The sequence below is a fragment of the Gracilinanus agilis genome, chromosome 4, assembly GCF_016433145.1.
Source record: "Gracilinanus agilis isolate LMUSP501 chromosome 4, AgileGrace, whole genome shotgun sequence".
Classification (NCBI taxonomy): domain Eukaryota; kingdom Metazoa; phylum Chordata; class Mammalia; order Didelphimorphia; family Didelphidae; genus Gracilinanus; species Gracilinanus agilis.
In genome coordinates, this window is record NC_058133.1 from 346,943,068 (window position 1) to 346,957,274 (window position 14,207).

Sequence of the window (14,207 nt, forward strand, 5' to 3'; positions counted from 1 at the left end):
CATTAACTGTATAGGCCAAATCAAATTGAAATGAATTCTTTTAAAGGAAACATTCATTTTTCAAGAAGTCATAAAATAAAGAAATTAAATAATTTCAATCTAACTTTTTTATAACTTAAAAATAAAACTCAACACTAAATTAAATGGAAAATTTCCATTTTTTAAATAAAAAGAACAAACCTGGTTGCCACATTCGGTTAAAATTTGTATCCCCTTGAAAATTCCCATGGTTGTTTGGACCAGATTCTATTCCTGATATATCTTGTCCATTTGGCATTATTCCTGGAGGCTGTTCCACCACACTTTGCTGTCCTGAGGCTTCTCGCTGGGCAATCCATGCTTGAGCTAATGCAGCCCAATCGATCTGACCTAAAATTAATAGAGCAACATTGAGGATTCTGAGTATGATATCATATTGCCACTATTACCCTACTATATCCATTGTTAAAAGAAAAATCATCTCTCTCAAATTACTTCTTGCCTAGAGAATTTAAATAAAATTCAATAACATAGGGTACCCAGATATTTTGCAATGCTATTAAATCTATTCCTAGCACCTTTTAGTAGGACAAGTAATCTATTCTATTTTTTCACTTTTTCAGAGAATCCACAACTTCCCTGAAGTCCTTTTCAATGTTTAAATATAAAAAAAAAAATTCCCTATATTTAACTGAAAACACTTACATAATCATATAATCATATAACTTTCTCCCTACTTTTATTTCATATACCAACTTCCCTATTACCTTTCCAATAGCCAAGGGTCACAAACTTGAGAAATATTTTTAGTCCTTTAAACTTTCTTTACCCTCATATTAAAACACCAAGTCTAGTGAATTTTTTCCTTAAAGAATATATTAATCTCTTTTTGGCTCTCAGACTAGGCATTACTATCTCCAAAATAGTCTTAATCACGTCATTTCTCTGCTTTTCCACATCCTCTCTATCTCTCTAGTCCAAAGAGACTAGTCTCATTTAACAAATTCCTTGTTCAGCTCATGTCTACTTAATGTTCCTAGGTTTGCTTATGTCAGATCCTTGCTTCATCCTTCATCTAAAGGTATTCTACCTTCTCCAGTAATCAAAATTTAATCACTTTCCATTAAAGCCCTGATTAAGAAACTTTCTTGGACTAAAGGCTATGTGGAAGAATAGAGCATGTTTTTGCATTTGTAGCTAGAAAATTTCCAGACTCATTGCTCCTATTTGTTCAGATTAACATGCCTTTCTTTTCTTTTTTGGAGTTACTATAATATTATAATACAATAGTTAGCATTTATATAGAGCTTTAAGGTTTGCAAAATGCATATATATAATTTGATCCTCAACAACCATATGAGATAGTTATTATCCCCATTTCACAGATGAGGAAGCTGAGGCTGAAAGAAGAGGTTAAGCAATTTGCCCAGTGTCTCAAACCTAATAATTTTCTAAGGTGGAATTTGAACTCAGGTCATTTTGATTGATTCCAAGTACTCTCATCTACTGTGTCACCTAAGTTACATTAAGGTAAAGCACTTTGAACGTTGCAATTTTACATATATTGCCTCACTGGAACATATTATTAGCTTTCATTTCACAATCTAGTAAAAAAAAAATCCTACATATTCTACTTCCTACTCACAAGTCCTTACTTTTGAACCTCTAAAGAATTTGTGGCATACTTTATGTTGCAGTTATCTATTTGTGTGTCTTATTCCCTTACCAAGAAGTAGCACAGATTACTAGAAAGCTGATAATAGCTGAAAAATAATATCTGAATTCAACTTCCCCCCTGATGCATACAGGCAGCTAAGGCCTGACATTTCAAAGACATCAATCAACATGTTAAGAGTAAGAAGAAGCAGTGCAGTCCAGTCCTCTGGAGATACTCTCCCCAAAACACAATTACTCTAAAAGATCCAAAAGAGGACTGGACCAAGATCGGATTGGCAAATCCAAAGGGGTGAAAAATCTAGAACCAGTCATTTTTCTAGTCCTGCTTTAGGTATGAGAGTGCCATGAAGAACATTCCAACATGATGACATTGAACAGCAAGTCAGCCCTATGCCTGTCTGTATGCTAGGACAAGAAGAAATCATTTGGATGCAATAGTAAGGTTGCCTAATGAAGATCAGGGAGCAGGAACAAGTACCAACTGACAAGTCTACCACTCATACATGGATCACAAAACCAGTGAGGATTGAGACAGGGATCTCAGCCTGGGTCTGAAGTTGTGTTCTGAGAAATGAACTGGAATAGGTACTACAGGCTTCTATGGGGCCCTGACCCTGGACTGGGGTCTTAAACCTGGCTCCCTAGCTCAATCTGAAGCTTACAGAATAATCAGGGCAGGAGAGAAAAGACCCAGAGGAAGCTTATAGTTCGACTGCTCTCAACCTGCAGAGCCTTCCAGGCAGATGACTCAGTCAGACAGAACTCTAACCAGGAACAAGTCCACAAATATGTTACCCAGAACCAAACTGAGGCCAAGAGTCTGTAAAAATCAGACCAGAAAGGCATGGGTCAGACAGCTATCTGATATGTTTATGAGATCCTTGAAGAACACAATGCTTAACACTCAAAGAAAGCATTAGCGAGACCCAAGAGAATATAAAACAGGGCCAAGGGAGGTTGAGACTTTCTCTAGAAGAGCTTAGTTCTAACATAAAGAATTTAGAAATTTAGAAAATAAAGTCAAATGAGTAAACCAAAAAAAGGATGTCTAGCATAAAGATCCATTTTGGCGACAGGAAGAGAATGATGCCAAAATATCCATAAGGAAAATCTCAAAGAAACATACACATCTTGAGCACAACTTCAACTAAAATTTCTGAAGAAAATGAAGTGAGAGGTTTTGATTTTTTTACTTAAAGTTTAAAATGATTATATAAATGAGAGCATTAGAAGAAAAAGTCTGAAAATATGGCAAGTGAAACAAAAGACTTGGAAAAAGAATTAACAGCCTAGCACAAAATTATTAGTCTCACTATTATCAACAAAAGTAACAATATCTAACATTATATACTGCTTTAATGTTTGGAAAATTCTTTATAAACAAATTATCTCATTTTATCTTCACAATAATTCTGAGATTTAGGTGTATTATTATATAGTCTCATTTTATAGATTAGGAACCTGAAGACAGACAGAAATTGAAATTTATCTAATAGACTTCTTAAAAATTGGAATAATATGGAAAAGGGAGGCACTAGTATACTATTGGTGGAACTATGAACTGATCCAACCATTTTGGAGAACAATATGGAATTACATCCAAAGAGCTAAATGTGCATACCCTTGGATCCAGCAATACCAAAGCTGGGTCTATTTCCTAAGAAGATCAGGGAAAGAGGTAAAGAGCCTATATATTCCAAAATATTTATAAGTGCTCTCTTTGTGGTAGCAAAGAATTAGAAATAGAGGAGATGTCCATCAATTGGGGAATAACTAAACAAATTGTGGCATATGATTGTGATGGAACACTACTGTGCCATAAGAAACTGAGCATTTTAATTTTTTTAAAACTTGGAAAGAACTATGAGTGAAACAAGTAGAACCAAGAGAACATTATATACAGCTACAGATTTAATATTTAAAGAATAACTTGTGAATGTTTACCTCTACAGAATGAACTGAGAAAATAGAAAAACGAAAGACACAATCCATCTATTTTGCCAGATGATGCCTTTACGACATGGGAAGGGGAGTGTGGAGAACCAAGGGGTTCCTGCAAACATCTCCCTCCTCCTCTCCTGGGAGTCAGGAAAAGGGCACGGTCTTGAGAAAGAAGCAACCTTGGGAAAGAGAGGCTGAGACAGGGAATTTTCCCCTCCTTTGCTCAAGATGTCCAGCTAGTGGGAAAACAGTTTCTAGTCAAAATTATCTTTGTTGATTATCTGATTCCCATGAGAGCTAGCTCAGTTCTCACAGTTGAATAAGGTACACTTTGCTTCTGGTTCTGCCAGAGGAAGAAGAAGCCTGAGAGAGGAGAAACATGATGGAATAAATCAGGAATATTAAAAGCCTGCTGGGGTTAAGAGTCTCTTTTTAACCCTTCGTTATCTCCCACCACCATCTCTTATTTGAGACCCCTCTCACAACACTCCTGCTAGCAATAACCATGATTGGGAAGGAAAGGCTAAATTAAAAAAACAAAAACAAAAACCCACCCCAAAAGAAAGTCAGAACAGACAAGACAAAATTAATGACACCAAGAGACAATAAACTTAAAACAAAGTCAAGAGACTGGAAAAAAATAGAACTGACAGAAAAATGATCAAAGAGAAATTATTTAAAAATCATTGGACTACCTCAAAGTTATTACATATTACAAAAAAGGTACTTGCATTGGCAGAGAAAGCTCCTCATTTAGATCTACTTATACCAATGAAATTATAAGTCTAATTCCCCCATTATTATTATTCCCCTAAGGGACTAAAAATTCAATCAGGTTTATCTAAACATTGTACTACAGCACCTAGGTTCAGTATTCTGCCCAGAGTAGCCATCTAAAAATGTGTTTTTATGTTTACTAACAAAATGCTTAATAAATAGCTGTATCACACTGTCAACATTTTCTTACTGTAACTAGAGGCAGCTTATTAGTAAATGTTAGGATGATGGAAATAGAGGGAAAAGTTATGAACGTCACTCTATTTTACAACTCCACGGCACAATTTCATTTATAATTTACATGGGGTTATAATTTCAAATTATCCCTTTTCATTTACTAAAATTGCTAAAAAGATGAACAATTTCTTTATTCTGACTACTATAAATTAAAATGCCTTAAAAAGAAAACTGCAGGGGGCATCTGGGTAGCTCAGTGGATTGAGAGCCAGGCCTAGAGATGGGAGGTCTTAGGTTCAAGTATAGCCTCAAAAACTTTCTAGCTGTGTGACCCTGGACAAGTAACTTAACCCCCATTGTCTTGTCCTTACCACTCTTTGGCCTTAGAACCAATACATAGTATTGATTCTAAGGTAAAAGGTGGAAGGTTAAAAAAAAAAAAAGAAAAGAAAGAAAACTGCATTTATATCATATTTTGTGCCAAAGGTAACTGTAAAACTCTAACTCTTGTCAAATACTAATGTTTAAGAAATTGAATATACAGAAAACTATGTAGAACAAAAACCCAACTAATCAGAATCCTTAGAATGTAATTTCCTAAACTTCGAGAAGAACCAAAAGGAGAGGGTTGAGAGGATGTGTTAAAGAATGTTGTTCCTCCATGTTTCCAAATATCACAAAATAAAAACAATGACAAAAGAATAATTTGAAAGGAAAAAAATAGAACACTCTCAGCTTAATTCTCAATACCATTTTTTTCTGTGTCTACTGTACAGTACCAAAAAATTGACCTTCATAATATTGATCATCCTGCAAGCACTACAAGGTCCTAAGTAAAAAGAAAAATTATATTCAAAACATGGCAACCAGGTTTGATCCAAATAAAGTTCTGAAACTATAAATTATATAAAAAACTATAAACTATAAATTATAAATAATTCCAATAAAGAGAAAAATAGACCAACAGGAATGCAAAGAGAATTCATCAAAACAAACCACGGCATGGAACTAAAAAAACTAGTGTCAGGAGTATGAATTTAAATGAGCTGGGGCCAGGAAGGAAAATTAAGAACAACAAAAAAGGTTTGGGTTGAGTTTTTATAAAGCTATATTGCATAAAAAAAAAAAAAAAGACTAAAGAATGAATGGGATCACTATCAAGGTAAATAGGACAATGATAACACAACAGAAAAAGATCACTACTATTTTGCTCTTATTTTTTATGCCATAATGATATTTGAACTAAAGAAGAAAAAAAAAACTAATAAAGAATTTAAATCCAAGTTGGGTGAGGAGATAGTAAAGAGAATATAATGTTGTTCTTGAGTTCAAATCATATGACTCATATACTAACTACATTATTGGGTACAGAAAGCACATGCAAATATGATAGTTGAGGTCATATCAATTATCTTTGGAAGCTAATAAAGAACCAAGAAGTACTATAATAGAGGAGAAGGGCAAATGTCCTGAGTTTCAAATAAGGGAATCAACCATTATCTGCAAACTTAAAAGATGAGATTAACTTTGATTCTTGGCAAAATTCTAGAATACACTATTAAAAGCTAACTAGTGAACAACTAGAAAAAGAAGGAATGATCACAAAGAGAATGGGGTCATCAAACATAGGTAATTCTAAATTTATTTAGAATATTTTTCCATGGTTACATGATTCATGTTCTTTCCCTCCCTTATTCCTGGAGCCAACAAGCAGTTCCACTGGGTTATACATGTATCATTGTTCAAAACCTATTTCCATATTATTAATATTTGCAATACAATGATCATTTACCCATTGAACTAAGTGATCAATCATGTTTTTCTTCTGTGTTTCTACTTCCATAGTTCTTTCTCTGGATGTGGATAGTGTTCTTTCTCATGAGTCCAAACATAAGTAATTCTAGACGTCTTGTTTTCTCTTTTGTCCAGATTACTAGGCTTATAGAAAAGGATTTCTGCAAATGTAGTTAGATTTTTATAAAATACCTGGTAATAGTTAAGAGATAAGGGATAAAGTGGAACTGTTTGTCAAGGGGGGGGGGGGGGGGGGAAGGGAGGGAGAATATGAATACTGTAACCATGGAAAAATTAAAAAGAGAGAGAGAGAGAGAGAGAGAGAGAGAGAGAGAGAGAGAGAGAGAGAGAGAGAGAGAAAAGATACTATAAGTAGATTTAGATGTGATTGGATGGCCAGACATTGAGCCCAGTCATTAAAAGATTAATAGTTTGGTGAAACCTTGGAAGAAAGTCTCCAAGAAATTGCTTTAAGAATCTATATTTGGTCATATTGTTATTTAACATGTATCAAGGCACAGACTACATACTTGTCAAAATTGTGGTTGACACAGAGCTAGAAGGTATACATGTAACACACTAGATCAGAGTTTAAGATTTAGAAAGTTCTTGACAGACAAGAACAGAATATTTAAGATAAAATTTAAAAAGAATCATTGTAGACTCATCCTTGGGTTAAAAAACAAACTTCAAAAATAGAAAATGAAAGAGGAATAACTCAGCAACAGTCCAGTGAAAAGATGCAGAAGTTTTAGTGGACTATGAATTTAATATGAGTCAATCATGGCAACAAAAAAAGCTAATGTAAGCCTTGGGATATATTATGAGGGCAAAGGATCCAGGACTTATTAGTCAGATCACATTTCTGAGTAACATTTTAAAAAGGACATGGCAAAATTGGTGAGCAACCAGAGGAGAACAATAAAGATGAAAAAGGACTCAAGATCATGCCTTAAGAGGACCTGTTGAAGGGATTAGGAATGTTTAGCCTGGAAAACAAAGACTTAAGGCGGATGTTTCTTTTCTTGAAGTTATCTAAAAAGCTCTCTTATGGAAGTAGGAATAAATATTAAGCTCACAAAAAACCATTAGCATATGTGTGGGGCTACACTTTATCAAAAAGCATTATGGTAATAAATAATACTAAAATTCAGATGGGCATTTCCCTCCTTTTTGATCTCTTTTAAAATAAAGTTGAATTTTTTTTTCCTTACTTGGATCCTGCTGGTGCTGGAATGACTGCATCCACTGCTGTTGATTCAAAGGCCATTGTTGCCAAGGCTGTCCTCCTTGATCCCACATTTTTGCTTCTTTATAAATTATATTTTCTATCTTCAACAAATCAAATACAAAAGTAAAAGCAAGTTATTTAATTTTAAATAGAAAAAAAATTTTTAGCTTAACACATCTAGAACTATTACATGAAACATTTATGTGATCAGAGTTCTAAAATTCTGATCAACAGGTTGCCAGAGGCAACTGGAATTTTCAAACTAAAAGGCAGAAAAGGACATTTTCATGGTAATGCTATTCTAGTTTTTAAATGATTAATAAGGTATGTGGGGAGGTTAAATTTAGTTCCATATGCTCTAATTTGTCTTATGGATAGCTAATAAGTAATTTTTAACATTGGCACAGAACATTATTTTTGCCTTTTTTTTAATTCCAAGACATCCCTAAATTTCATAAATATAATCTTCTACATCATTCTTCTAACACTTCTTCCATTTCTGACTATAATTCACTTATTTCTTAGCATCACAATAGATTTCTGAAGCTAGAACAGAAGTGAAGGTAACTTAGAAACAAGATGAGATTACTATTGTATTACAAGGAAGTGAAAGTTTCTTATTTATCCAGGATGAAATTTCTACTATCAGCATAAAACATTTTTTTCACCTCTGCAACAGTGTCAGAACCAACACTTGCCTTTAACAACAGATTCCTGATCCTTCGATTTTTGAGAAAGATTTTGCCAAAGGAAGAATGTATTTCATATTATTTCTTTATTTCCTATCATTAATGACTAAAATGTTTGTTTTTTTGCATTCTACTAAAACATTACCAGACATTGGCAAGAATAGGCACTAAGTAGTGACCAATTTTTTTTTCTTTCTTTTTTTCGCCCCCTTTAAATCAGGTCTCTCTCTAATCACTGGTACTGCAAATTTGAGATTAGGAAATTTTCTCTGTCCATGCAGACCAACATTTACTTTGCAATTCATGACCATAGGTTGCTCTAAGTCTAAGTGATTTGCCCAGGGACAGAGCATGTTAAAAAAAAATGAGACTTTAACCCAGGTCTTCCTGACTCTAAGGCCAGCCTTTTTTCCATGATGCCATATTTCCTTTTATAGTAACAAGTTTATTATGGTGACACCAATTCTTAGACATCTTTTCTTTTTCATTTTCCTCCCCCCCTTAAATTTTGTATTCTCTTCCTTTCTTCTTATCTACTCATGACTTAAATCCACCAGTAATATCCAAAGATATTCTATAACTGGTTGATTGCACATCATACAAAGTATTAGACTACTAAATCTAGCTCTGGCTTATCCAGGATCCCACCCCTATTGATTACTATAGTTATGTGACAATGGACAAATCACAAATTCTGTCAGCTACAGTTTCACCTCTAAAAGTGACAACACCTGTTATACCTATCTCAAAGTATTAGGTAGCAAACATATAAATGCATATATATGTATATGTATATATATACATATATATATATATATATATAGAGAGAGAGAGAGAGAGAGAGTAGTAAAAATAAATATTATGTAGTAAATGAATAATACATGTAAAGTGCTTTGCAAACCTAAAAATGCTATAGAAATCTGAGGTACTTGTTAGCTATGGGAAGAGGATGGTAGGAAGGGAAGGAAAGAATATGAATCATGTAACCATGGGGAAATAGCCCAAATTAATTAATTTAAATTGACTTAAAATGGAAAAAAAAAAAAGAAAGAAATCTGAGCTATTTATCAGCCTAGTTAGAAATTTTGCTTGGGTAGCTAGGTTGAGCAGTTGATAGAGGGGCATGGTCTAGAGCAGTGGTTCCCAAACTTTTTTGGCCTATCGCCCCCTTTCCAGAAAAAATATTACTTAGCACTCCTGAAAATTAAATTTTTTAAAATTTTAATAGCAATTAATAGGAAAGATAAATGCACCTGTGGCCATCACCACCCCACCCTGGATCACTGCAACTGGTCTAGAGTCAGGAAGACCTGAATTCAAATCTGGTCTCAGACAAATTATTAGCTGTGCGACCTTGGGAAAGTAATATAATTCCATTTGCCTCAATTTCCTGATCTGTAAAATGAGCTGGAGAAGGAAATGGCAAACCACTTCAGTATTTTTGCCAAGAAAACCCCAAATGGGGTTAACAAGGAGTTGGACCACAACTGAATCACAGACTAACAAAATTCTGCTGATACCTTTAATTAAAAAGTAAACTTATTTTTGTTACAATAAGGGAAGGGAAAAGTAACATTTGATACAAATACCAAATCAGCTATTAATACTGACCTTAAGTGTTTGCCTTCTCGTTAAAACTCAGGCTGCTTCACAGATGCAGCTAAGGATCATTGCAGCAAGTTTATTTTCATTCTGAAATTTAAAATAAAAACGCAAACAATTGTTTTTTCATATCGTTAATCAAATAAATTTGATAAATATACTCTCCAAATATTCTGACAAAACAGCCTTTAAAATTTTTTGGAATTTTTACTAAAGATTTTTTCTGGGGCAAGGGAGGAGAAAACATTTTGTTTTACCAACATGTAAGCAAGCATTAGGCAAACAAATGGAATAGACCAAAAATAAAAAATTACAACTTTCTCACATTATCATGATTTAAAATATGCTTCCTTTATTTATTACAATAACAAAACAACCTCACAAAATCTAAGGAGTATATCCCCATTAGACAAGAGAAGGAAGAGCATCTTTTAAAAAAAGATATCAATTGAGAGCCAGGGCTAGAGACGTGAAGTCCTAGGTTCAAATCTGGCCTCAGACACTTCCCAGCTGTGACCCTGGGCAAGTCACTTGACCCCTTTTGCCTAGTCCTTACCACTCTTCTGCCTTGGAGCCAATACACAGTGTATTGACTCCAAGACGGAAGGTAAGAGTTTAAAAAAATAAAAAATAAAAATAAAAAAGGAGTTCATACTTCACTATTTCTGCACAAGATAACTGGGTAAAAAGAAAGGAACACTGCATTCATTCAGATTTTTATTTAGGGGTATACATAAAATAGTATAAACCTTGAGTAAATAGGCTCAAGCCCAACAAAAGGATTAACCTTTTTTCAAGTATAATCAAAAGGTCAATGTCATATACTTTTCTTCTCAAATAGGGACTGTTTTATACATACTATTTGTATCAAATCAGGCACAAAGGAGGAAACTAATAAATAACTGATTACTCAATTGTTGACAAGACTGTTCAATCTGGTTCCAACATATCTAACTTGTTCTGTTTCTAAAGAGAAGTGGTGGAGTCTAGGTGTAGATTGAAGCTTAATATTTTTGCCTTTTTTCCCCCCAATATGGCAAATATGGAAATGTTTTGCATGATTTCACATATATAATTGATATTACCTTCTCAATGGGTGGGGGAGAAGTGGGAAGAGAATTCAAATTCAGAAATTTTTAAAAGAATGCCCAAAACTCCCCCAATAATAAATTTGAAAAATGGATTAAAATACCACCACCACTACCCCCATAAAAAGAGCTAGATGGAAAGGAGAAATACATTCTGTGAGCAAGACAGCTAATTTTTCCACAGTCCTAAGTGGAAGTATAAACAAATCAGCTAATAAGAGTAATGTTTCTTAAATTAAACTCCAACAAAGCTAGTACTGTGTTTGATTTCCTTTATTAGGAATCTACTATGAGGCAGTGAAGTGTCTCAGTGGACACCTAACCAGGCCTAGAGATAAAGAGGTTCTGGGCTCAAATATGGACCAGATACTTCTCCCAGGTGTGTGACTCTAGGCAAGTCACTTAAAGCCCCAATACCTACCCCTTAACACTTTTGCCTTAGAATGAAATGATTCTAAGACAAAAGATAAAGGGTTTTTTTTTTTAAGAATCCATTAATGGCTATATGAAAAAATGCTCCAAATCACTAATAAGAGAAATGCAAATTTAAGCAACTCATACCCTATTTATATGGGCAAAGTTAAAAAAAATGAAAATGAAAAATGAAAATGAAAAATATTGGAAGGGCTATGTAGAGCTGTGAAAGTGATACCATCATTTTGGTAAGCAATTTAGAAGTATGCCCCTAGTTATATTAACTTGAGCAATATCCATGACCCAGTGATACATACACTACTAAGTCAATACCCCAAAGAAATTTTTCAAAGACAAAAGGACTTTTATACTTTTTTTTGGTAGTGGCAAAGAAATGGAAATTCACAGAATACCCAATGAGTAGGGAATGGTTGAACAAATTATCTGTAAGAAATAATAAAGGAGGTAATTTCAGAAAAATCTGAGAGTATTTCTATGAACTGATGCAGTGTAGTTAAAGGTGGAAGAGCTGGGATACAGATTAAAATACTTTTTTTTTTTTGACATGACCAATGGAGAATTTTGTTTTGCTTGATTAAACACATTACAAGGGTTTTGATTTTAGTAGTAGGAGGATGAGGGAAAGAGACTACTTTTTATTAAGAAAATAAATTTAAAAAGAATCTAGCAACCCTACTTACAAACACACACCTTATCTTCTGCACCTGACCATTATATCTAAGAACTACTTCTAATACTTTAAGATCATCTCCTTTAACTCATTATATTCCATTTTTTATTCCTTTCAATCTAATTCCAATAAATGCAGCAAGACACCCTAAGGGGGAGAGACAGGATACAGCATGTACCAGACAACTCAAAAGACAACCACTATTATTGACCATTTCCCTTCAGATCCAAATGGGGAAAGCCTTAAACCTTGAATCCAAGAGTCTTGGGAATAAAAGTGCCCTCTGAAATCACCAAACCTGCTTCCAGCCTCCCATAGCCATCCTAGAAAGTGGAAATCATTGTGGAGAGGGAGGGGCTCACGTTTCTCTCACCACCAATACCAGTTGACCGACAGTCACCAATAGACAGAAAGGCACAGGAGCCCTTAGAAGGCTAGTTCCCCACTCTACTCCAAACCTCTACCTCCATTTCTACTTCAAGCCCAATACACATTAGCTATCATCTCTAGAAACGGGTTAAGTAAACCATCACATATAACAGTAGGCAATTCAGCCTACTTGAAGTAGCAAGGTACCATTGGAGAAGAGATAGGAGGCAAGGTGCCAGGCAGACCATATATCGACACCACCACCCTGATTACTATCTCTCCTCAGATCATAATGGTGATAGTTCAAGACCCTAAGAACACAGGATTTAGGAATAACAATGCTTCCAGGGCAAGGCCTCAGCCATCATCCAAAGCAAGGAAACTGTGGAGATGCAAACTAGCAACTTCTTCTGCAGTTGCTACAGTCATTAAAGACACAGAAGATTAAGTTCTTGTCTCCAAAGTTAGAGACCCGCCAAATGTTTAAACATTAGAAATAAGATATTGTCACTAGAAATTACATTTGAAAAAAGGCACTAACTGTGTGACCCTGGGCAAGTCACATAACCCCCATTGCCTAGTCCTTACCACTTTTCTGCCATGGAGCCAATACATAGTATTGACTCCAAGATGGAAGGTAAGGGTTTTTTTTTGTTTTTGTTTTTGTTTTTAAACCCTTGTACTTCGGTGTATTGTCTCATAGGTAGAAGAGTGGTAAGGGTGGGCAATGGGGGTCAAGTGACTTGTCCAGGGTCACACAGCTGGGAAGTGGCTAGGACTTCCTGTCTCTAGGCCTGACTCTCACTCCACTGAGCTACCCAGCTGCCCCCAGGTAAGGGTTTTAAAAAAATAAAAATAAAAAGAGGCACTGACATCTGCTTTGTTGTTGCACCCTAAAAATCATGGTAGTAGTGATTGGAGCCAATACTGACTGACCAGTTAATTGACTGTTAAATTTTCAGTGTCAGTATTTACATCTCTGAAATCAGAAAATGCTACAAACCATTAATGCAGATAAAATTTTAAAGTGTGTCCTGGTCAGTACAACAAATCCCAACCTCCCATATGTGTTTTCTCCTGGATTAGAATGGAAGCTCTTAGAGAATAAGGACTTTCTTAATTTTCTATTTGTATCATCAATACTTAGCACAGAGCTTTGCAATGAGCGCTTAATAAATGCCTCAATCATTCACTTGATTGTAATATTTCTTTCTTATAGTACAATAATGTCATCAAATTTATATACCATAATAGTAGTACATGTAGAAAGTAATTTTTTCCAGTAATCATTCATTCTCAATCCCTTTGTAGTTGTTAATACCAATTATTGTTTTTCTCTGATATCTTTTAGAGAAGTTTCTAAGGTACAACTTTTGAGATTAACCAACATTCCTTTCTTCCAGTTCTCCTTAAATCTAAAATGGCACATACTAAGCTGAAGGAGAACATCCATATGACTATCAGCTTTATGGCCCCTCCCCCATTTTCTTTTTTTCAAATAAACATTCACCTTTTCCCCCTCTCGCCTTCCCCTGTCATCGAAAAGGAAAGGTGAAACCCCTGTAACAAATATTTGGAGTCAAAATAAATTTCCACCATGGCCATGTTAAAAAAAAAAAAAAAAAAGCCACAAAACTCAATCTGTACTGAGTCCATCACTTCCCTATCATCGAAAGTTAGCAGGCACCATCATAGGTTCTCTAGAATCATAGTTGCTCACTGCAATGGATCAGAATTTTTAAGTGGCTACAAAGTGCTTGTCCCTGGTTCTGCTCATT

The 14,207-nt window shown here is 34.7% G+C and overlaps 1 protein-coding gene across 2 annotated transcripts in view; it reads right to left on the bottom strand.

The window, feature by feature from the left end:
• Positions 1-14,207, bottom strand: part of PNISR (PNN interacting serine and arginine rich protein) — a 45,855-nt gene that overhangs the window by 14,452 nt on the left and 17,196 nt on the right. Inside the window, exons 2-4 of one of the 2 annotated variants that reach the window (XM_044676579.1) lie at positions 9,877-9,957; positions 7,560-7,673; positions 181-369 (exon numbers count right to left, since the gene is read on the bottom strand). In XM_044676579.1, the coding sequence (XP_044532514.1) occupies positions 181-369; positions 7,560-7,647 (277 nt within the window). In that variant the 5' untranslated portion in view covers positions 7,648-7,673; positions 9,877-9,957. Of the gene's footprint in view, positions 1-180; positions 370-7,559; positions 7,678-9,876; positions 9,958-14,207 lie in introns of both variants that reach the window. The other variant, XM_044676577.1, reaches the window with a different exon arrangement.